Raw genomic sequence first — 24,671 nt, forward strand, 5'->3', positions numbered from 1 at the left:
GTGTGTGTGTGTGTGTGTGTGTGTGTGTGTGTGTGTGTGTGTGTGTGCTTACATATCATTGAATGGCAATGAAAGCACTGTGAATAACCAACCAATTGAAAAGCATGTTTGAGACCCTAACAACACAAGTACAAAAATAAAAACTGCTTATGTTGCAGTCCACAAACCAATGAGTGACGTCACGATGACTACGTCCACTTCTTACATACAGTCTGTGGTTTAAACGCAACCCCGGAGTCTTCAAACTAAAACAGTGTCCGTTATAGCGGTTAAAAAATGCAAAACAATAGTGTGGACTCTCGCTGTAAACGTATTAATGTGGATGTAAGCTAAAAGTGTGGATATCTTCACTACTCTGATGTTAACCACACCCCCCAGCTGAAGTGAAGTGCTATTCTAAATGACTGGCATACCCCTTTAAGATGACTGGATCTCTCCCACGTTAAATAGCTCCCTAAGGAACATCTCTTTGCTCTTACTTTTTGTTTTGAATCATCTCTTACAAATTAAAGGCGTATTTTGCCTTCTGCTATTTCCAGGTGTTGACAACAACATCTATTCTAAAAGCATCTTTTTTTATAAATATATGCGTCTTCAGTCGACCTGTGAGCTCATGGCAGAGATTAAATTATGCCGCACAACAACAACGCTAGCAAGCAACAAATAGCAGCGAAAGTGTCTCCATTGTGTTGAGCTGTTACAGGAACAGGACTCTGCTGCTGAGCATGCTGCAGCACCGGCGGGGCTTACTGATCGTTAATGTCATTAGCCACACCTGTGCTTTTTTTCTGCTAGAACAAGTCCAAGTGACTGCCATTAAATACGGTCTATTGGCTGATTCCAGTTTCTGTACCTTAGCTGGTGGAAGCTGCTGGGGAGGCGAAGCTGTCTCTTTGTATCTGGACCTCTAGGAGACACAGACTCAGAAAATGTTGGGAAAGACGTTTCCTGGAGAGATTGTCTCTGTGAGTGAGAATAATCAAATGAAGCGACACAAACGACAGTGCAGGACTTGCTTTTTCACTGTGTGTGCTTTCCTACTCTTCATGCTAGTCTGTCTGTCAGAGTGGGAGGTGGATTGCTCTGTTCACGGGTTTATTCATGAGAACGAAGCCAGCAATATTTACAGTGTGAACTGTTGGCGATCATATTAAAACAGGTGGGCTTTTAAAAGCACCAATCTGATCTATAAACCAACCATTTATGCAAATGGAGCAGATATCTGGCTGACGTTTGGCTCTGTGACCTAATGGATATGTATTTTGTGGAGTAACAGAGAAAACGTAGGTGGAAATTATTGTTTGTGTTTTAGATTCAAACTGAGGGATTGCAACCTTAGCACAAGGTTGCAATTGAGGGTTGTTGAGAGTTTTAACTGCCCATTGATATTCATTTCGACGCGTGGGAGCTGTTCAATGTGACCGAAGTCATCAAGCTGGTTGTTAAAGGGCTTTTCAACAGTCGCTTCAAAACACAGATTTTTCTCTGCATTCAAACTACCAACCTCGCGTTTGTTTCTTCTTGTCATAATTGTTCTAGTTTGACAAAAACTGAAGTTTGTTCAGTTTGCTGAGTTGTGTTGGAGACGGCTCTGCTGTCGTCTTGTGACTTGGGTTGTTTGTGTTTTTACCTTTAAAAAAAACGTTTAAATTCCAAATTTTTTTATTACCACAAACAAATAGACAGATAATCTAAGGCTGGGTAGTTAAAGTTAGTTAGAAACTTTATCGTTGACCTAAACCTAAACCTAAAACAAAATCTGTGCAATTATAAAACAAAATCAATCATAGAATTATGATTATGCGGGTAAAATAAATAGGGTCTGCTGAGTGCTGCTGTCCTGGATGGCAAGAGGGTGCATGCAGAGAGGTGGCAGGGGGTCAACAAGGGGTTCAACAGCGAGCCCCTGGTCCTCTAACACTCAGAGGTTGAGGGGCTAAGAGTCCAACCCCCCCCCTTTTCACGGCGTCAGTGTTGTCCCATGCTACGCGTCTGGGGGAAATTATCTTTGTTTAATCCCAGTCTGTGACCAATCTGATGGCGCCGTCATCCGCCCAGCAGAGTGTTTGTTCAACGCTAATTTCACATGGGTCTTATGCTCCATTGTGTCATCTCGGCGGCGAGCTCTGTACCCAAACAACAGAAATTGTGGGGTTTTTTTTGCGTTTTTGATCCCCTTCACTTGCCGTCATCATAAAGAGGATTACGTTCAGATTTGTCACGTCGTGGCAGGAATTATTGGTGCCGAGATAATCTCTGATCCACCTAATTTGCTGTCACAGAGAAAAATAATTGGATGAAGCGCCGATTGGCCTCAAACTCCGGATGTCTCCTCATTGATCGGCGTCCACCGCGAGCGTGCGAGCTCTGCAGTTTTACGGGAGAGGTCCGCTATCTGATCGCTGATGGTGCAGAGATGGTGCGCTACTCCAGGTTGTCCTCACCGATTCTCCGGAGACACCTGAGGTTTGTTCGGCTCTGATAACCTATTGACAGCTTCCGTTAACTTCACTCGCTCATCGGTCACGCGTGTCACCTTGGGGACACGTCAAACGTTTAAACACACAATCAGTCTTCACCTATGGAACTGTTCAGTGGTCTCAGTAATCTCAGATCATTTTCACAGTTGACACCGATCATGCTCTAAATGATTTTAATAAAGAGGCGTTGTGTCTCACACAAGGACAGGTAAGAGTGTGAGAGCAGCAGGTGTGCTGTTTGTGTTCACAAACATGCCAACGGATTCGCTTCAGAGGCTCCTTGGTGTTGAAGTTTCCCTCCTCTCTTTGGATGCAAATTAAATATGATTATGAAATGAAAATAATGTTCATTTTTCAAAGTGAGAGGCTGATCATTCTTAATGAACTGAATGACTGAGAAATAAGTTTTAAGTGTTTGATTAAGTATCTAAAACAGCTCCACCTCAGGGCAACATGTTCATTCAGCAGAAAGCATGAGACCCAGAGCCTGAAGTCTCACTAAGCTGATGCTCAGTCACAGAGTAGAAAGACAAATAATTCATGAACTTAATAAACCTCAGAGGGTGGAACTGTTTGTTCTTTCAGAACTGAAATACGTCACAATGTCTTTCCACTATCGGTATAATATTATGAAATGAAATCAGCACATTTGCCGGCAGTGAAAAGACTTCAACACAAGTCTTCTTCGAAGTGCTGCTCATGTTTTAATTTTGAGTGAAGATGGAACTGAGATTTGCCCAAAGTGGAGCCTGCTAGCCAGATCAGCAGTCTCCACATCTGTTACCAGTCTCCTGCATTTATAAAAGCACCTAATAACCAGAAGATTCAGTTATTGTACCAAAAAAAGAAAGAAAGCAGTGATTGTGTTAATGTGCGTGTGAAGAGATGTCTAGACATCGAGGTTGAAAGCACGAGAGATTTAGTTTGATAGGAAGCATTTTTAGACATTTGTGTTATTTGAGGATTCAAGGATCATTTATTGTCGTTGTGCAACACAGAGCTGCACAACGACATGCTGCAGTCCGTTGGCTACACGAGAACAAAACGCAACAAAAGCAGCAGTGCATTCATGTTGTGCACTTTTTGAATCTGGAGAAATGTGCACAGCAGCAACCAAACAATGCTATGTTCAGACAACATGGCTGACATCTTAACATTAAGAAATCCTCCCGTCCCACTACAATAAGTAAATTGTGCTCATGTAGTGTAGATTCTGATCTCTTGTGATGTAAAGGCAGTAATTCCTCCCAATGTGTTTAATACATATCGTTAAACAGATCAGAGCTAGAAGAGTTATTTAGCTTCTCAGACATCAGACGCTGTCGTATGTGAAGGCAAAAAAACTAAATCAATATTAGGATCCCATTTTAGGGGAGTGACGACAAAAAGTGCAGCGTTGGCCTGCAGACATGTGACCTTCTGTCACCACAACAAGGACGGCTGGGGGGGGGGGGGGGGTCTGCTGATGACAAGCAGGAGTCTCCAAAAATGGCACTGATGTATTTTCTTTTATTATTTTGGCATCACGTTTAAAGAAATATCCCATTCTGATATCAAAGCAGATAGGTCGTGGAGGACGCGAGTGTGAATGAGTGCAGTTGTGCTGCTCAGTAGCTCAGCTTGTCACGATGATGTCCGAGAGAGAGAGAGACGGAGGCGGTGACGAGCAAAGAGCCCCTCGGCTCAGTGTAACTGCTCTTAAAAACACGTCACATCTTTTGTTCGTCACTGTTTAGTTTTCTTCTCCTGAACTTCTGTCCCACATGATTGCATGCAGAACAGGCAGACTGGAAAACCAGGAACAGAACGAGCAAAACGGGCGGGTAGGTCAGAAAACAAACAATGATCTGGCAGTGGGTGTGTGTGCGGCAGGGGTTTAAATAGTGAAGGAGGCAGAGTGAGCAGGTGAGAGTAATGAGCTGAGTGTGACTGGCAGGTGCACTGAATGAACTGATTAGGTGAGTGAGGAGCTACAGAAAGAAACAAAGACACAGAACACACAGGGCAAAGCCTGATCGTGACAAGATTGGCCTGATTTCTCTCCTGGAAGGATCTTGAGTGTTTCTGCCACTAAGACAGAAATCTGTTTCAATTCTAAAACTTTAAAATGTCCTGAATGCTTTTTTGGACCTCAGTGGAGTGCTGTCATCTCAGGGTTTTTCCTCAAATGTGACGTCCCAGACACCTCTGACTTGACTTTGATGGAACGTTGAGGTGTGACAAATGTTGGCTCCGTGTGCTGGCATTTGAAAATGCCCTTCCCAAATGAGAGTTCAACAACTAAAGGTCAAAATTTCAGACTTTGAAAGGCCGCGTATGCTAGAAAACCTTGATGTGTGTTGGTCCTGAGTGGCCTAAAGCGTGCCTCTATCAACGTGTTGATGTGTTCCGGATTCATCCATTTTCCGGTGGACTCGGACTGAATCGCGAGTCAACAGACTGAGTCAGAAACCCCTCGTACACTACAGCCATGTTTGTCCCCTCCGCGACCTGCCGTGTGCTCGGCCTGGATTCGTTCACTAAAACAGTAAACGGATGCTTAACCAATAAGAAAGCTAAGCTGCAGCTTAAATATGTTAAAATATCTTTCACAAAAATAATGAATGTTGCAAAGACACAACATGATGGATGCACCTCTGTCTGTCCAAAAGGTTTCAGTGTTTAATAAAACAAAGAATAAACAAATGTTCTTCTCTAAATATAGCAGATTTTAGCTGATCCATGGATTCGCACTATTGGTATCTTACTCAATATATCCTCATACAAATCTTTGATATCTTACAAAAAAAGTCACCCTCATTTTCCTGCGGAAGGTCCAGCAGAATGTCTCTTTTTCACTCATTACAGTCTTTTCAACGTATTCACAGGAAACAACTCGGTTAGGTTGAGGCAACAAAACTCCTTAGCTAGCTTGAGGAAAATATCGTGGTTTGGGTTCAAATAACTACAAAAGTGGCGTTACTGAAGCACGGAAGCTGCGTTACAAATAAATCTACGTTCAGCTGAATGAACAACGGTCGAACGAGCAAAGAACGCTGGATGAGAACTGGTTGCTTTACTGACTATAGACCACAAACAAATCAAAAAATGCTTTCTTCCTAAAGATGAGATCTCTTCATGTGTTTTAAAACTCAACAAAGGGAGTCCACTGTGCAACTCCAAAACAATAAGAGCTGCAAACCAGAGCAACAAATATATATAAAAGAAGAAGAAAAAGTGGTTTAGCATGCTACAAGCTAACAAAGGTTACATGGTTAACCACGATCTGATCTACGATCAGTGTTTCAGCGTGATCATCAACATCATCAGTCACGACGGTAATAATTTAATTACGTGTGTTATGATTTATAATCACAACATCATCAGCATCACCGTCATCGTTTTACTGCAGAGAGCGAGAGCCTCATCTGTCAGCTGTCGACACAGTCGGACACCAGTTATTCACTTACAGCAAAAATACGTATGAATATTGTTGTTGATGGTTTTTCTGAGGAAGAAATCCCAATTGCATGTTCAAAATGTTTGTGTTTATATATTCTTTTTCTTAAAGAACCTGCAAGGAAACAATGTACTTAAAGACAAATTCATTATAAAAAGTTGTTTGAGCAGAACATGTTTAAACAACAAAACGTATTGGTCGGGTTTAGGAAAAGATTGGTCTACATTAAGTACGGCAGACACAACAAATAAGTCAACGTTGACGATGCTATTGTTCTGAAGGCCCATTGCAACCAACGAAGGCAACGAGTGCTTAGAGGCGGAGCAGTGGGTCAGAGTCGGTGTTAATTCTTTTTCCCATGTAAACGCACCATTTGATTCATCTTTAACATAATGTAACATATTGATTAGTGCAGCTTTAACTAATATGTTTTAATGTGTTGCATCAGGTTAGAAGACTCTATTTTATGTTCTCACAGCTCGTTAGCTTTCCTCAACATCGTCATTATCATTCACAAAGTGTTATTTATGTTATTTATATCATGTCATCTTGCTTTCAGCTCTGTCATCAATATCCTCAGTTATGATCTTTATAATATCGTTATCAGCGTGATGATTTATGGACGTTTACAACATCATCATCAGCGCCGCCGTCGCTGTGCAACGCCGCAGACAGACAGAGACCGCATGGCTGGGTCCGTCATTGGTAGCCACCTCCGGTCTGTGTGTGTGTGTGTGTGTGTGTGTGTGTGTGTGGAGGAGGTCATGTGACTCTGCAGGCAGCTTGGCCAGTGACCTGACAGGCAGGGTGACCCGAGCGGCTGGTAACAGCGTGCACGGAGACAGCAGCCAAAATTCATTTATTGCTCTCCTTCCTCTCCTCCTCCTCCTCCTCTTCTTCCCCCTCACACACACACACACACACACCATCCTCTTTTACCCATGGCGTCCTCGGTGCCCTGCATGATTTGTTTTCCGATGTTTCTCACTGATGAGGGCGAGCTCTTGGAAGGTCGGTGTGTGTGTGTGTGTGTGTGTATTTATACAACTGTTCATGTGTGTGTGTGTGTGTGGAAGGCTTTGCAGCAGAAGGAGAAGAGTGTGATATCGTTTGTGTGTAGCTGATTAATGTGTGTGTGTGTGCTTTTTAATTTGGCTTCTTGTGCCCATGAATACATCATGAGACGAGAACTAACAAGGGATTCGTCCTCGCTTCACTCTGTTCCCCGATCACGGCCGCTCCATAATTCGCGTCTTCACCCGGCGGACTGTGATTCCGATCAGCACTTTCCTGATAAAGCGACAGCGCCGACTGCATTACGTGTTTATGAATTGCTAATGGCGCCATTTATCATGCCGCGCGTCACAATTTAGCATATTGAAAGTCACGGTTAGCGGTTTTACATTTAGGTTGAGAATTTAAGCGCATTCGACTGTATCATCGGTCATTTTAATTTATGAGATTAATGCGGCGATGCTCCCCTCCCCCGCACTCGACTAATGCCGGAATAACTGTCACTTTTGCCACTTCAAACTCTCTGTGTTGCTCTTACAGCATTACACTGTGGGAAATGTTTCTAACTAGAGGGTCAATAAAGGCCAGATGTTTCGGTCACTCAATGGACTTTCTGAACTTAAAATATTCTAAAAACTTCCGCTAAAAGAAAAGTCACATGCGGTTGCCATCGTTCCACTCTGTAGCCTGATTTGAACTTTGTCAGGAAAATCATTTTGTCTGTTTTCAATCATTGATACGTGGAGCTGAAAGAGGAAGAGACTCGACTGCTGCTTCACTGGACGTCTGAGTGCTGCAAAGTGAAAATGTTCCAGCACCGAGATGAATTATTGCTCATAAACACAGCCCGTAACTTCCTCTTCACTCCGAGAAAGTTTGTTTCAGGCGGAACCAAAGTAAAAGATTTATGTCAGAAGAAAAATCCTATCAGGCTTCAAATCCATTTTTCATACGTATGGATACATTTTTATGGGTCGTGTTTTGGTTCAAATGTTCAAAGAGGATTTTGATCAGCTAAGTGAATGACGAGCTCATTTAAATAAGTGACACATTGTTTTTTTTCTCCTCATATAGAAATGATTAGATTTATTGATTCTACATTTCTACTCAGGTTTCTTCGACTTTGCGTAGATCTTTTCTTTTTTTCAAACTGAGTGCTGGTATTAAATCCCCCGGCTGCTCGCTCCAATGCTAAAGCTAAGATATTTAAATTTAGTGAAATATTCATACTGAAGATTTTTTGGGCTCCACCATCGCATCAAACTGCATAAATGATGCACAAGACATCCAGAATATTTCATATTTCACAAAATCCAGCCTGACATATATTGATATAGTTGGAAATTAGACAACTGGTGGTTTGAGCCGAGTTTAAAGAAGTCAATAAAAGTGGAACAAAGTGAAATCCTGCAGCAACTGACACGGATAAGATGTTTAATCTCATAAAATCCTTTTTTTTTATTTTTAAAATGAGTCGTTGCATCAGGTTTCTGACGTGGATCATGAAAGGAATTTAACAAACCAAACTTTGTTTTTAATGTTGATAATAATAGGAAGCAACTAGTTGAAAAGTCGTCAGAATTGGTTAAGGTCCGCAACTAAACTACTCGGTTAAGGTTAGAAAAAACATCATGGTTTGTGTTAAAATCATAACGTAACAAATGCAACAACATAACGAGCCTTACTAACTTACACCCCTACTCAGCAGACCTCTGGGACGTAAAGTCAATGTTTACTTTTGGTTTCACACGACACATGGACAGCGGTGTCCTGGGTGAAAGTCCTGTGTTTGTTCGACGCGTCCACCACACCGACCCGCCCTTACAGGACTCTCTAGCTCCTTATACTCATTATTATATCCACGCAACTTTCAACAAGGGCAGCTCGGTACGCTACGTCACTTTCCCGTTGTGCTACGTCAGCTGCTCTGACTGAAAGACAAAAACGTTTCCCTTTCAACGTATCCCGTGTTTTGCAGAAACCTACAATGCCAAAAAAATGTCCCGGTGACTGGGCCGAGTAATTCCACTATAATGAATTCTAAAAGACTAAAAAGAGACGAAAACTGAAGCTGTGAAAAGACTAGAAAGTTCTTGCTGCGTCTTGCTGGTGAAAGTGCTCATTGTGAGGCTGAAGTCAAATGAAATGGGTCAGCACGGCAGCTTATTTATAGCCCGGATCACACTGCGGTCCGTGCTCTTTCTCCAGGCGCAGTGAGAAACCATGCAATCAAATGCAGAACGCACTACAAGTGGCTGCTAATGCAGTTCCCCTGTCAGGCCACGGGTCAGCTCGGTCCTCGCTCAGAAAGGAGTCACTGTCAGTTCACTTTCCATCCAACTCCAGCAGCAAAATATTTCATCTCAAATCCCAGGACTCGCCTCTTTATCGTGTCCTTACAGCCTGTGATGCAGGAACTAAAGCAACATAAATAAGTGAGTCACTCCGTTTCACCTGAATGAGTGAACGAGTTAGTGAATCAACGTGAGTCAGAAGAACAGAACAAAAACAAACGTAAAACATTGAGTTTTGTGCTAAAATCAACAGCAGAAATAAACTGAATATTAGCGATGCAGCAGAATCACATATGTGTTATTCTAAGATGCATGGAAGTGAGATGGTGAGAGTGTGTCGTACTTTTATTTAAGTGTAAGAACTTGAGTTTTAGGGCATTTTGAAAAATCGAGACATTTTTTACAAAATGAGGACCCATTTTGTAAAGTCGGGGCGATTATAGAGACTCGGGACATTTTGGGAAAGTGAGAATGTGTTTTGAAATTCAAGAGGATTTCTTTAAGTCAGGACATATTTCGAAAGACATTTTAATAAATATGGAGTCGGAAAGTTTTGCAAAGGGAAAAAATACTATTGTTTGTAAACTTTCACTTTTGGAAAGTCAAATTATTTGTAGAAGGTCAGAATAATTCTTTGGAAAGTTTAGAACAAACGTTTTTTGGGGGAATTTGTTTCTGCTCCTCACTTCTGAATCAGGAATAAGACTTTGGGATTTCGGGTTTTGGTTTTAGGTTTTGGTTAAAGTTTGAGAATCGGTTTGTCAATGAAGATCCTCACAAATAAAGCATGAATATGGATTATTGTAACCAGGGAGCTAATTAGTGAGCTTTCTTCTTTCTTCTATTCATTCATAAGTGGTCTATTCTTTGGGAATAATTTAAGTTAACAGGCTGTTTGGATTCTTTTTAGCTCGATCCATCGTGTGTGTGTGTGTGTGTGTGTGTGTGTGTGTGTGTGTAGTATTATTGACTGTTCAAGCTGGAGTCATTGTATGTCCGTGGGCTAAAGGCCGTACTGGGGATGTGTCACCATGCAGAGAGCATGAGGCAGAGGAGGTAGAGGAGGTAAAGAGGTGAACTGTGCACATACCTCGGCCTGATTGTAAAATCAATGTGGCTCTCAGCGCAGACAGAGCGGGTTAAATGGATTAGAGCATTAGTTGAAATAGGTACTTCAAGGAAGGCCGCGTGTGTAATAACCACTAATGCATTACACTCCTGTCAGCACAGGACTGTAAAAGTTCACTTTAATTATTCACTTTTTAATTAAATGAAATAAGACTAAGTGACGACGCTGTTTGTGACGTCAAAAAAAAATACAGAAAGGCGTAGAAACAGAGGAGTGTATCGCCTACTGTATATGAGCAGGTTTTACTGTGTGTCAAACTTGCATAAACATGCTAACTATAGTAGACAAGTGGTATTAGTTTGTCTCATATGTAGTGTAGATTTGCTCATTTGGTTTGCCCGAATGCTTGTGCCATCGACAGTGGTACTGTAGATGTAGGTACTGTGGTACAGTGGTCCTTTTTTCAGGTTTGATCACTTAAACTGTTTGGTTCCAGTTCATGTAACGATCAAAGTGAATTTATTATGTTGCGGTAAAAGACGCTCGACTCTTATAGAAGGTGGGACACAAACCTGCCCTCTGCTGTCAGAGTCACATTCAGTCGCCCGTCGATCCACCCCGACCTTCTCCCTTTAATGGGCCTCCATGAAACAGTATCATTGTTTCCTTCATCGGGTGTATTTCCGTGTGATGGTGGGATGGGACATTAATCAGTAAGGGACCAGTGTTAAAGGCCTTTACATATGGGGGCCTGACGAATAAGCTCTTCTCTTCCATTCATACCAGCAGCGATGTGAATTGGCGATAGTTGCAACACTGTTCAATCAAATGTTTTAATAGATTTGTGCAGGTAGAACACCAACTAGGATCCTATTGACTAAGAGCAACATCTGTCAGTCTGAGGTAAACTGTTGTTTAGCCTAAAGCTACCGTAAGATATTTGATTTAGTTTCCTTTGAGTGAAGTGCTCCGAGTGATTTTGAGTTCCCTCTGGTAAACAGTTATGTAGTCTTTTTGTCTGCAGGGCTTTTATTGTGAAAGGTAAGAACAGAAAGAGTGGATCTGGTTCTGGAACTACCTTTGTCAAGGTTGAAAGGAGTAATAAAGTTTGAGGTCTTCAGACGACGGAGGCTTCGTGTTGTTGAACACTATAGCGTACGTGAATATGTCCGTATCCCACACCGTGATCGGTCAAAAAATATATTGAAATGTGAATTAAGGGCATTATAGAAACGCTCTGAGTGTAAAGGAATGGAACACGGTAGTTTCATCAAATGAGTACTGTTGAAAGAGACAGGATTGTTGAAAGAAACTTTATTGGTTGGACTTTTTAGTGACAGCCAGTAGTTTAGCATCAGGCCACCAGTTTTGTGCTGGTTTCCTGGAGTTCAGCTGCAGCTCTCGTGGTATATTTAATGTGAATCAGAGTTGTGTTAAAGCCAATCCAACGCCGTGGTTGTGTCCAGAGAGGACACTTCATTTGATCAGTCTATCGTAAGGCTACTGTGACCTTTAGCCTTTTGTCTCTCTCGGGTGCGTGTATCACTGCCAAGCTAGCGTTGTAGCTGATAAACTGCTTTTATCAACTCGTACGAAGAATGTTGATGTGTTATGACTACAATCCATTCTCACGTTCATCTTCGTGCCCCTTTTCTCATCACAATCCGATCAAAGCGGAACATCTCCCCTCTAACGCACCCTTCTGTCTTCTAGCCTGGCAGCATCGAAAGAAGCTGCGGCGAGGAAAGCCGCCTCCCCGATGCCGCCCTCCGAGTTCCTGGACAAACTCATGGGAAAAGTCTCGGGTTACGACGCCAGAATTCGACCGAATTTCAAAGGTAGGAGTTGCCACCAGGGCTCGGTCGGATAAAGACAGGAATGTAGCCAAACAATATCAAAAGCTCTGGTAAAGTGTTGTTTCTGCATTTCACTACCTTCTCTAAACGCCTCTCTTAAGGGTTTAGTCAAGGTTGTCACCGAGACAGGTTTGTATTCACTTGTTTTATTATAAAAAGAAGAAAAGTTAATGTTTATATATATACATAGAGACATTATTAAAATTCTGTTGCTTTGTGTTTAATCATTTTGGTTGTTCTCAATCTGTCGATCTCTTTCATTTGCCCTTTGCAGTGTTCAACAAAGGTAATTCTACGCATTGCTCCACTTGTTAAATGTAGAATCAGGCTCTTCAGGTGTTAGACCCCGAATCCCCATTTTCTCTCTTTTTAATTTCTCTTACAAAACCCTTTCCCTGCACTGTGAGCCTCAGTCACGCTATATAAACCACATTCTCATTGAGATACATGCGGATCTCTAGCGGTGCTAGTCGGCTACATTCCTTGGTATCCACACAGTATCCCCAGTGCTTGTATTGGTGGTCAAGGTAATGTGCTTCGCTCCCACAAGTCTGCTGCTAGATATGATTTCATGATGATGATGATGATGATGACGCTGGTGATGATGCTAATATATAATATTTAGTGACCTCTCCCTTAATGGAAGCCCCCATAAAGACACATGTCAGAGGTTTCTATATTAAAACGTGCTCACATTAGGAAACACAGTCTGGACATTAATATGTTTGTATGACATTAGAAAACTGGGCCAACCCTCCTCCATATTCATTCAAGCTTATGAATAATACAACAAGTACAAAACAAAAAAAAATTGTCTTTCCTAAAATGATTTTGAAGTGATTTGAAGCGACACTAATTTATGTGAACACAACTGGAATTACCGAGTTCCACTTTGTGTTTTTCAACATGAACTGATTTATGGCAATAAGATGTGACACTTGAGCCTTGTTGCATGTTAATACTGACATATCTTAGTGCTGCAGAATGGATGTGAGTAATTTCTGCATATTTAGTTCGGCGGGTCATTTGTGTGTTCTGAGTGTACAAAATATTAGCACCCTTGCGATGTTCCACCGTCCTGTGTGTAGATCCCTGGCTCTGTCCGTCAAGTATGGGAATCCCTTATTACCTGTTACATTATGAATCATATCATAACGCCTATGTATTCTATATCAGTAGGAAGAGGAACACTTTCCCTCCAGGTTTTATTAAAAACATTTTAGTACAAATTTTGATCTTCTGTCCCACCAAAGAATTGTGGCAATTACAGAGTTTCACATTCAAGAATCGTGACCTGTGGTTTGGCTGATTTGATTTAGCGTGGATGCTGTTTTTGTTTTTTTTGTCTTTCTGACTCAATTAAATATAATTCCCAAACAAAGGAGGGTTAGAGGTCACACATCATCCACTATAGGAAACAATAAAACCCGGAGGCACGGTGCATCGATGTGTGTTGCCTGCGTCTCCTCTTCATCCTTACAGCAGAGTTAAGGTGGAATTAAAAGGCGTCCTCATGTTTTGTACACTGAAAACACAGAGAACCAGACTGCTAGAATGTGCAGCAGTGAACCACAGCTTATGTTTATGAATGCTGCCATGGAGCTTTCTTTTCTTCTTTTTTTTTTTGCTGAGCCCATAATGGCATAACCCATTCTATGGTGATCTTTGTGAGTGGGATATCGCAGCTCATGCAAGATAGAATTTGGAGTGTGGTGGGGGGGGGTTACCGTGACTAAGTCTGTATTATTAAACCTGCCGCGGCTGCACCACCAGCCAGAAGTTCACTCGGGTGTTTTGCGAGGCCTCGTTGTGGTCGTGAGTCCATTTTGGAGATCGTTTCTGCATTTTCAAATTTGATTTCTCCTCCGCTCTGCTTGGCAACGATCCAGTGTGATTTACTGACACTAGTGCTGCGCTGACCTTCAAATCAGGAGTCAAACGAGTCGACGTGACAGTTATTTGAATTTATGGCTTTTATGTTTCTTCCATTCTTCTAATGTGATGCAATAAAGAACGTTAAATGCAGATGGAAGTACTCTTCGGCAGTGTGTTGGACATGCAGATGATGGTAACGATCCTCCAGCTGAGGTCAGTGAGCTTCAGAAAATGTAAAAACCGCAACCACAAAATAATTCGAATGAATGTTAACGTCTCCTTTGGGGGTTAATGTCGACGCAAAGCAATCTGTGATGAAGACGTTCGTACTGAGGAGGAGGAGCTCATCTTTTCTGAGATCTGCGGAGCTCATTGTGTCAGAGGGCCGACTGTTAGCAGGCAGGGCCCGATGTGCATTTCCAGACTGTCACGGCTGTCAAGTCGACGGAGTGGCAGAGCGTGAGCTCCCCAACTTGCTCATTCATGCACTTTCTTTGTGTGTGTGTGTGTGTGTGTGTGTGTGTGTGTGTGTGTGTGTGTGTGTGTCCTAGCAGCTATGCCACTGCATTACCAGCATCACATTTATGAAATAAACAGCTTGACAGCTCTGCTGCTTAATAAACTCTGGAGGGAAAAGGAACTAAAGGATCATGTACTCACACAGCATCATTGAGTCAGTCATTGAGGGGGGGTGGACTGCACGTGTGCAACAGTTGTCAAATGTTTCTTATTCAAATAATAATAATAATAATAATTCATAACTAAACTATAATTTGGTTCACAATTTTAAGGGTCATTCTGCACAATTCAACGTTGAATTAAACCTTCAAATGTTATCATGTTTTTTCATGTTCCCTCGATGATGATAATAATATAATTCAATAATAAGATTTTAGGATTGAATTTAATGTTGAATTTTGCGGAATGAACCTTCAAATTAATAATTGTGAATGAAGACATAGTAGCTAAATCATTGTTTTGTGCTAAACCTAGACTGAGAGCGCTAGTTTGGTGTAAAAATAATAATAATAATAATGATACAATCTGCCAACAACACTGATCATAATACATTTTGGGATATTGGACAAAAGAAAATGTCCACGATTGAAGAGGTTCATGAAGACAGTTTGATGTCGCATGCTTTATTTTAAATCATTGAAACTTATTAATTGAGAAAAGATGGACGAATCAGAAATACTGAAGGTGCCAGTTAGCGTGTGACCTACAAGTACTTTGATTGCACAGAAAGATTATCGTACAAATAGGATGATTATCAAACACCTGGCAACACTGTGGTGGAGGCCAGCCTGTCGAACTTAATGGATGTCATCAACTAAACACACGCAGTGGAAAGAATAAAGACTCACATAGAAATGCTGAACACTGCCTGCCGGTTAGCGTCTCCGTTATAAACATCGTAGGATGAACCTGCTTGCTAGTGAGTGAACTCACAATCCACTCACTCTCCTGGTAGAGCGCCATTCTCTCTGAATCGAGAGGAAAGTGATGTGTTCTGAACAGCGGGACAAGTTGTTTGATGTTAAACTGTCTTTATGAACTTCCACCATTACCTCCCATCACGATAGATGATATCATATATTATAAGGAGCAAATTAAATGCCATGTCAGCTGGAAAACGGAAAAGACAGCTGAGGGTGACAGAATGTGACCCGTTGTCATAGATTGGGTCGACCGGGGTTAAGAATTATTTTCTTTTAAAATACACATAATTTTAAATGTTAGATATGCACAAGAAGTATGTTAAAGTAAACATAGTTACAGGATATTTAAATGTTAATTGACCTCAACTCTGTTATGATAAAAGTAAATGTAAAATCTTGTAACGTAACATAAAGACTAAACAAAGACTAAAATAAGATATAATTGGTCCGAATGTTTCACATTATTGAACATTAAATAAGAAATATTAAAAGGTGATATTGATATTTTATATTTTTATATACTAATTTAAAAACAATACAGAAGCTTATTTTGTCCCCAAAATTTTCCAAAACCTACTTCTCTTGATGTCCTCCCACCAGTAAACTGATTTTGACTCTATTTAAAAATGATCAAGACCACTAGCATCCAAAAGAAGAACTGAAATGACGATTGGCTCTATCTAGAACACGGGGGGATGGGGGGGGGGGGGCTTCTTACCTCTTACCCCGGTCCTCCCTTCTAAATGGTGACAGCATGATGGTACAGCTAGTTCTTCTCTTCCGCCCACGCAACTCATCAAATTAGCACCAGCCCCACTAATTTTGGATGGCAGGCAGGCGGGAGGGAGGGAGGGGGGGGGGGGGGGGACTTTGGATGGAAGAGATGAGATTTGCTGCAAGCTACAAATGTGCCAACATGAGAGGAAATGACACTGATCAGGACCGGGGGTCCGCTGTGAGGACAAAAAAAGGCTTCCGATTGATTTAGCAGGTTCCTCCGTTGGAGAGGAGAGCAAACACTCCTGACACATTTGGGACAAGCCATTTATAATCCATGACTTCATCTGTTCTTTAATTCTCTCTCCCTGCTCTCTCATTCTTTTATTTAATTCCTTTTCCCTCCTTCCTTCCTCGGTTCCTTTCTTCCATCCTTCATTGGCGGGCTCAGTCCTGTTTTCTTGATTGCTTTCCTTGATTTCCTTTTTTTCCGTACCTCACATATTCGTGCCCCTCTCTCTCCCTCCTCTCTTCCCTTCTTTATTCCTATCAACTCTCTCCTTTGACCCCCCCCCCCCCCCCGCTCCCCGGGCCTCCTCAGTATTCGAAGCCTTGTTTACCGACTCCACTGATTCGTGAAACAAATTGGACTCCTTTGACCTGGCTGGCAGACAGAAGTCAAGCTCACAGAGCAGGAGAGAGGCTGCAAAGCTCCTCAACAGTGAGGAGACGTAGTAGAACGTCAACACCGGGCCTTTTCTAAATCTGCCATCCCTGCCAATGAATGAGTGTGTGTGAGCGAGAGACAGACAGGAGACTCGCAGAGATAATAGCGGGCGAGGGAAAGGTGTGTTTCCTCTTGTGTGTGTGTGTGTGTGTGTGCGCAGACTTGATGAATGGCACAGACTACAGCTGCGACTCCCCTCTCCCTCTCCTCCATAACCTTGTCCTTCCTCATCACTCAAGCCGAGCGGCAACGAGGACGACGACCGCGAGCGAACAAGCATCTGGTTTTACGCTCAACCAGAGCGGGCTGCTAGTGAGCCGCTATCTATCCCCCCCTACACAAGATGCGAATCGGCAACCTTAAATGCGGTGTGCATCCGGGTGGTGTACTTCAGCAGGTTCTTTACCTCCGGCTCTCTTCTTGAACTAACCGCTGTGGCGGCTTTAGCTCAGGTTCGCTTCTTCGGACACAATCCTTTTATTTCACGCTGCTCCCTCCGGTTGCTTTGTCAAAGCTTCTCTCTGCCCTTAAATCCCAGGAATGTTCAGTGTAAAACAAATACAAATTCCACCAGTGTGCCACTTCGCGTCTGAGCCGAATGAATCCTTCTCGTCCGAACTTGTGGACACGAGTAAATCTACAACGTATGGCGGTATGAATTTACATGTTTGGCTTCCTCCTCTCTGTCCTCTTTTTCTTTCTCCACAGTACTTGTTACTACACAAATCAACACTACTCTGTACTACACTTGTGTTGTACTACACCGTCCCCTGTTCCCCTCTGCATCTCCTCTTCTCCTTGCCAGGGTCGAACGTGCCGAGGGGGGACTGTAGTTATTAGCTGTCGGAGCCTGACGTTCATTTGGTGTTATCAGCACTTGTTTAATGGCTACTTAATGGGATTAATGTGCATAAGGTAATGAGTGTGGGCTGGAGGAATGGCTGCAGGGGGAAGGAAAGAATAAAAGAATGGGTCATGGAGGGAGAGAAAGAGGGAGAGGTGAAGGAAGAGAGGGAAGGTAGCATTGCAAATGGCGAACCGACTCGGAGGGATCTGCTTACGACAGGAGATTGGGGGGAAAAGAACTGCAGATGGCAAAAGTGCAATCCAGGATCTCACACTGCAAACAGAATATGTTTCCACTAGCTTAGCGCCGGGATATTGATGCTAACACAGTTCCCAGTGGGCTTCAGTATTGCTCAGTTATGTATAACACTTGCAGCACACATGAATAAGCAGCTCTGAGATGCAAACTGTAATATCCACTCCCTCCTTCCTCCTCTTACTTTTTTATTTTTCTGAGAGCTACTTTCTGCTAAGATTGCAAACACGGAGATCTGCTGGAGCGAGGGGACATCCTTACCCAAAGGACGGCCTCGCGGCTCTTTTAGTATTCTAGGTAATGGCTCCATCCTTTCCAAAGCCAGGAAATTTGAATGGGGGGGGGGGGATATTGCACAGAGCGAGGAATTTTAATGTCACCGCAGAGGTGACTCTCTCCTGAGTTATGACAAAAATATTGATCACGCTTCGGCATCTAGCGGAAAGAGGTGGAACGGCAAGGGCAGCGAAGAGAGGAATATTGAAGAGGGTGACGGTAAAAAGCAGCCGAACGTACGAGGGCACTCAAGATGGACTGAAAAAAAGAGATGGAGAGGGGGGGGTAGAGGAGCGGGGCCAATGAAAAATGAAAAGAAACGAGGATGTTTGAAACATGTAAAGTATGAAAAGTATCAAGCTGATAATTAGAGCGCCGTCAAATATGCCGTGTTGTTGAAACCAATGAGCTCTTTGGTCACACGGTTTGCTATAAATACCTCGCGTCCGTATTTTGTTCCTTCTTGATCTAAAGATAGCAACAACAAAAAGCGCTGAATCTCTTTTAGCTGGAGGCGATGCACAGCTGATCTGGGATGTGTGAGTAATGTTGACGGCTACATTACTCCGTCTTCCCCACCGCCACCGCCGCCATCCACCGGTCCGTGGCTAATAAGTCTATAAGGAGGCGAATGCTGCTTTTTAAAAGGGCCGATCAGTCCTCCTGTGGAATCCCGTCACACCTCTAATTACCAGCTTGAGGAGAAAAAACAAAAGGTGTAAGCCCACCTTATCAGAGTGAAAGGGCTGACGGAAAGGTTGACGCATAATTGATTACCGCTGTGACACGATCACGAAGGTGGGTAGCTGCTGTTTTTCGCGCTCTACACGGCAAACGTGTGCAAGTGTCTTGTTTGCTGCAGGCAACCTGGGAGGAAACCAGAGACGGGGGAAAAACATTTAGGGAAAATCCCTGTGATTATTTAACCAAAAGAGTATCCTTTGTTTTCCAACACGAAGGCGAGGCTCCCCTACAAAGCCGGGAGAATTGATTCTGCACAGCGCTAGTAATTAGCTCGCGTTATGAGATCCTCGCTGCCAGCTAAGAAGAGCCCCCCCCACCCCCCGCACACACAAAAACCAAAGCTGCTGTGTGAGTTATTTAATGCCAGAGTCAGGTGCTCAGATGTTGGACAGGCCACCCCGCCGCGGGGATAAGCCCGGGCTTACCCCCGACACGGAGAGATCGCCGCGTGCCAGAGGAAGGGGAGGAAAAATTGCCTTTCATGGATTCAGAGAGATTATAGAGTTTAAGTCACCTGTCTACAACAGTTCATGGTCACGACGAATGCTTTCCATCTATTTTAGGAGCCGTTTCCCCCCCTTTGTCCCCCCCTCCCCGGCTGACAATGACGGATTACAATATCGCTCCCAGACTTCTACTCGGCGTAGTCACCATCCCTCACAATGGCAGTTGTCAAGTACAGCAAAGCAGGCCGGGCCCGGTTTACTCAGTTCAATGCGGTGCGGAGACAAGAATAGGACATCAATCAGAAAATCTGAGCTACGAGAGTACAAAAAAAAAAAGAAAAGTCCTCTGTGTGTAGTGACAGCACATTTGTTTGGCCTCAGATCAGAGTTGAGAGTAATAGGTGGAGAACGAAGCTGTTCATGGTGATGGAGATCAAAGGCTGCGTGGTGACATTTCTAACTTCTGTTGAGAATTGATTGCAGGGAAACACATTGGCAGTCAAACACAGAGATGTGATCATTATTTGCCCAAAAAGCATTAAATGTTTAAAGGTCAGAAGGAGCTGAACACTGGTCGACCTTTACGGGACACGAGGTTGTTACGGGATTCTGTAAAGGACTTTTAATTCCTAATATACTGTGTTATGAACACAGGACAAGTGAGTGATGGTCAGACATAAAGGCTTGTAGGGTTGGTTGAGTATCTGCTGATCAATGGACAGTAAAACTTAGTCTTTACTTTCTGTACTTGCTTGAACTTTCTAGAATAATCCGCTAAACTGCTCTTCAATGATACATGAGTGAACAGGGGAAAGATGTCACTGTGTATTGTTCAGCTTTAACTTCCAATTCCTAGATATTAATTTGACTGATATTATAACTGATATTATTTGGTGTGTTTGGAAGTGGTTGAAGTTTTACATTTTGGAGGCGGTGGAAGTAGAACCTTTCATCATTGCGATGAGCTCCATTTCAGCCAAATGACTTCAAATGAATGGCGCCCATTTGAAGAGAGAAGTAAGAGATTGTTCATTCCTACGGGGGGGGGACTTTGTCAGCAGACCGGTTCATTTCATGTGGGAGTTAGTCAAGTTGTTCTGGAATAAGCAACTCACCAACTTGTTGCCCACAAAGACAAGTAAAGTGTAATTTCCTCGAAGGCCAAATGAGGCAAAAATGAAGCCAGTTTGACATGTAGTCTTTGCATTCTCCTCACTCTCTCTCTCTCTCTCTCTCTCTCTCTCTCTCTCTCTCTCTCTCTAGCCTCTTGCATCTACTGTAGTGCATTTTGCTTGTACTTACTTAAGCTCCTCTTGACAGAACTGCATTGCAACCCTCCTGCTCATCATCTCAGTGCATCGCCTCTCCTCTCCTGCCCGCTGCAGTATGGCAGTACGATTGTTCCTCTATACAGACTCGTGCATCCCTCCTTCCTGCTATTGCCTTCACAGTATGTTGCCCCCCACCCCTTCTCCTCCCTGCCCCCGCCCCACTGCCATACACTCCCCCCCGCTGAGTGTTGGCAGCAGTGCGACGCCGTAGATAATCCAGCCTTGCTGTCTTGTTCGCTCCTTGATAGAATAAGCGGTTGTTTTCCTTAACGAGGACAAACAACGTATAGTTGCTAACGTGTTGTTAGAATATGCTGTGTTTAATTCTGATCTTTTTTTTATTAGACCCCAAAGGCTCCAAAAATGAAGCTACTCACAAGAAAGGTACTTTCCTTTTTCTTTTTCCCCCTTTTTTAGGGCCCGAGCACCAACGTAGTCGGAGCGGAGGACCTATTGTTCTTCTAATGTTCATTATTATTATTATCCTACGTCTTTCATCGCGAAAAGGAGGTGCTTGGGATACTGGTAAGATTTTGAAATTTGGCAGTCGTGGCGAAAATTGCAGTCTGATTGGAGTGTCCAGCTGCGGTGTGACATATTGGCTCGATAGTGCCCCCTTTTGATGACCTGGCTACGCCATTAGTCGACACAGGAAATACCGTTTAACTGGTGCACGCAGTGTATGATGGTCACAGGAATGCATGGCCGCATCAACCACGGTCCTGCCGGTACCCTCCACGTGCGTGAAGGTGCTTCTTCTTTTCTTCCCTGACCAAGGTTTTGTGTCTGTGATCCACCCCGATGCAATGAAGAGGCATTTTACAGACGTGGAGAAAACTAAAATGCCTTTTTTGGTTTCCAGTATAATGTAATGTTGCAGGTTATGTTCATCAACATGGTCCAAAAATGAAGCAAAACAAAAAAAATGTGTTTGTCAAACATGAGCAATATTTCAAGCTGAATTCATTGTGTTGACGCAGACATGTTCTCCCTTAATGCCACACATAATTCTTTCATTAGTGGCAAAACATGCTCAGGATGACAACAGCTAGTTTGTCCAAAACACCAAATATTAGGCTTAGTCACAGGTTTCCATAAATCTGTCAGTTCTCTCCGGCAAAACAAATACGGCCTTTTCTGAGATATTATTTTCCGTCTCCCTTCTGAAGGCAGATGTAGACACACAACTCTTCTTTTTTTTTATCTTGGCTTGTGTGTGTCCTCACCATGACTGAGAAAACGTTAATCTTTGGCTTTGCAACAAGCCGTTTATTGTACTGTATGCATGTATGACACTTGGCAACGTCCGAGCATAGTATAGAAGCTATAACACGGAATTATTCGCTTCAATGTCAAGTTGAACAAAATCCCGACTGGGTGCCAAACGAGGGTGCTCTGATAGTGAGTCACGGGTCTAAAAATGACATCTGCCTGAGACGTGACCAGAAGGACGGAGTCTGCTTTACGTTACACAAGCTGTTGTACAGCATTTGGATCTAACGTTTTTATTTTATTTTAGCAGTGCTGAAGTAGATTAGTACCTACTGCAACATACTCAAGTTACTCTAGTGTGTCGTCAAATATCTGAAGTGTGTGGTTATTGTACATCTTTGTGCTTCGCTAAGTTCAAATGTTTTACACAAAACTGCGTTCGGGTTCTGCAGAGATGAGCCTCTTTTCAAAGTCTGTGAGCATCTTCAGAGCTGCTGACTCTCAGCAGTGACTTCATGAGTACTAGTGTATAGTAAGAGGATATAGTATAGTAGTAGTTGTCTAGTTAAGTACAGTATAGTACAATAAAGAACTGTATGCATGGTGTAGCATAAAGCAGTATAACACAAAACAGTGCAGTATAATATGTAAAGAGTAGTGTAGTATAGTAAAGCACAGTATAGAAGTACTTTACTTTATTTAGTGTATTTATACAGTATATAATATATAAGATACAATACTGCAGCAGTATGATCCACTCGCCTACTGGAGTTAGGCTACTAGTTTAATATAGTACAGCATAGTATAGTGTAGTATAGTTACGTATACTATAGTACATTACAGTACAGTAAAATGCAGTATTATACAGTACAGTATTATGCAGTACAGTACAGAATTACTCTGTAATACTTCATCATTTGTTCCGTGTTGATCCGTGTTGAAGAATCTCTTTCGGCCCATTTGGCTCGTTAGCTTAACATGCTAACGCTTGTAGCACAGCAAGCCCTTTAAACAGTGGCTCCTGTCACTCGTGACTAATGTGTATGTGGCCCTAATTTACATGCACAGAGAGGAATCCCCCCGCCCCCTCCCACTCCACCACACACACACACGTACACACATTGTGGTGCATCCTGCAATTAGCGCTGCAGGACTTTCCAGACAATTACTGCTGGTGATGGAGCGAACAGCAGAGGTGATGCACGGGGCAAACTTTTCGGGCAGTGCAGCCAGACAGTTTAAGAGAGCTTATTTCAATGGAGACAGAATGCTCCTTTGTAATTATAGCAACAATGCTGAGGAAACTCTGGAGGTCCCAATGCTCAAAAAGTGAACTCGAGGCCACCCCGGCTTAAGAAGATTAAAACAAAAAAAAATTCAACTTCAGCAACGTCTTTATGCGCAGCACCGCAGATATGATCCTTTTGTGTCTGATTACTCTGGGTGACTAATGCTATTGAGAGAGACTCCGTTGGTTTGCAGACTAAAGATCCCAATTACCTCCTGAGCTTATTCCACTGGCCAATACTGTCGGCTTCACAGGAGACAGCGTTTTGTATTAGCAGCGCCGTCTGCCTCCAGGCTGCTGCGGTGCATAACTTAACCACTGGCTCGGCTAAAAACACAGCAGAGCTAATAAGAAATAATTTCTCATTTTAATGTTCAAATAGCAGGAGGAGAATCGTGAGAAGTTCAGAGATGTGTTAGAGAGGAAGGGGACGTCCATCTTCATCTCTTGACACAATATTTGAAGTGGCGACTTGAGGCATTATCTGGAAATGGCTGCAGAATATACATATTTGTAAGAACTGCTTTGCAATTTGATAGTTGTGCTGGTTGTGATAACATGCACAACAATAATATGGAGATGAAGAAACTTTTTTGTATAGTTGATTTGTTGGATTAGCTAAGAAGTGACATTCCACTATGAATAAATAAAGTAGGCACATGTATATTAACATCAACGCACTAGGGCTTGTTTTCTTGCTAACACATTGCTGTGTGTATGCTAATCATAAACCGTATGATTAAAAAAGAATATTTAAAGCTTTAAAAAGCTTTCATTTTGTGTTGTTTTTAGCGGTCCCTGTGGACAAAGTGGTAGTGTCTCTGAGCACCAGAGTCCCTTTAGAAAACCTCTCATGTTTCTGCAGCAGGGTCTGACAGTCAGTGAGAGAATGATGCGCTCTCTGTCAGTAACAAACAGAACTTGACCTCCAATACATCCATCAGATGCGGTGCTAAATCACCTGAAAGTGCTCCATCGACAACTCTCAACTCATCAGACAGGAGTTGGCATGCCGGAGATTAAAGCGCATCGATTTGTTCTGATCACGGTTTCTTAATTTGCACAGCAAGCAATAAAAAAGTATTTTATTTCCCTTCTGTGCTTTGACTTGATTTCCCTTCACGATCCTCAGCGGGAACCTCCAACCTTTTCCTTGTAACGATGTTTATTGACGAGCACACACCTCGCTCTCTGTCATCGCAAACGCTAACCGTAATTATAAGCAGCGTGCAGGCTCATCTGCTAAATCTGCAGAGCTCGTCGGCTTTGGAATACTTCAGTGAAAATGTCAATTATTAAGAGGGGAGGACAGCAGAGGGGACATGCTGGGAAAAGGATTAGGTTAATGTAGGAGGAAGG

General features: G+C 42.8%; 1 protein-coding gene across 2 annotated transcripts in view; it reads left to right on the plus strand.

The window, feature by feature from the left end:
* Positions 1-24,671, plus strand: part of glra1 (glycine receptor, alpha 1) — a 105,608-nt gene that overhangs the window by 11,210 nt on the left and 69,727 nt on the right. Inside the window, exons 2-4 of one of the 2 annotated variants that reach the window (XM_031877004.1) lie at positions 12,010-12,134; positions 12,427-12,438; positions 21,158-21,196. In XM_031877004.1, the coding sequence (XP_031732864.1) occupies positions 12,010-12,134; positions 12,427-12,438; positions 21,158-21,196 (176 nt within the window). The remainder of the gene's footprint in view (positions 1-12,009; positions 12,135-12,426; positions 12,439-21,157; positions 21,197-24,671) is intronic. The other variant, XM_031877005.1, reaches the window with a different exon arrangement.

This window comes from Anarrhichthys ocellatus, unplaced genomic scaffold (genome assembly GCF_004355925.1).
Source record: "Anarrhichthys ocellatus isolate YVR2014 unplaced genomic scaffold, GSC_Weel_1.0 scaffold122, whole genome shotgun sequence".
NCBI lineage: Eukaryota > Metazoa > Chordata > Actinopteri > Perciformes > Anarhichadidae > Anarrhichthys > Anarrhichthys ocellatus.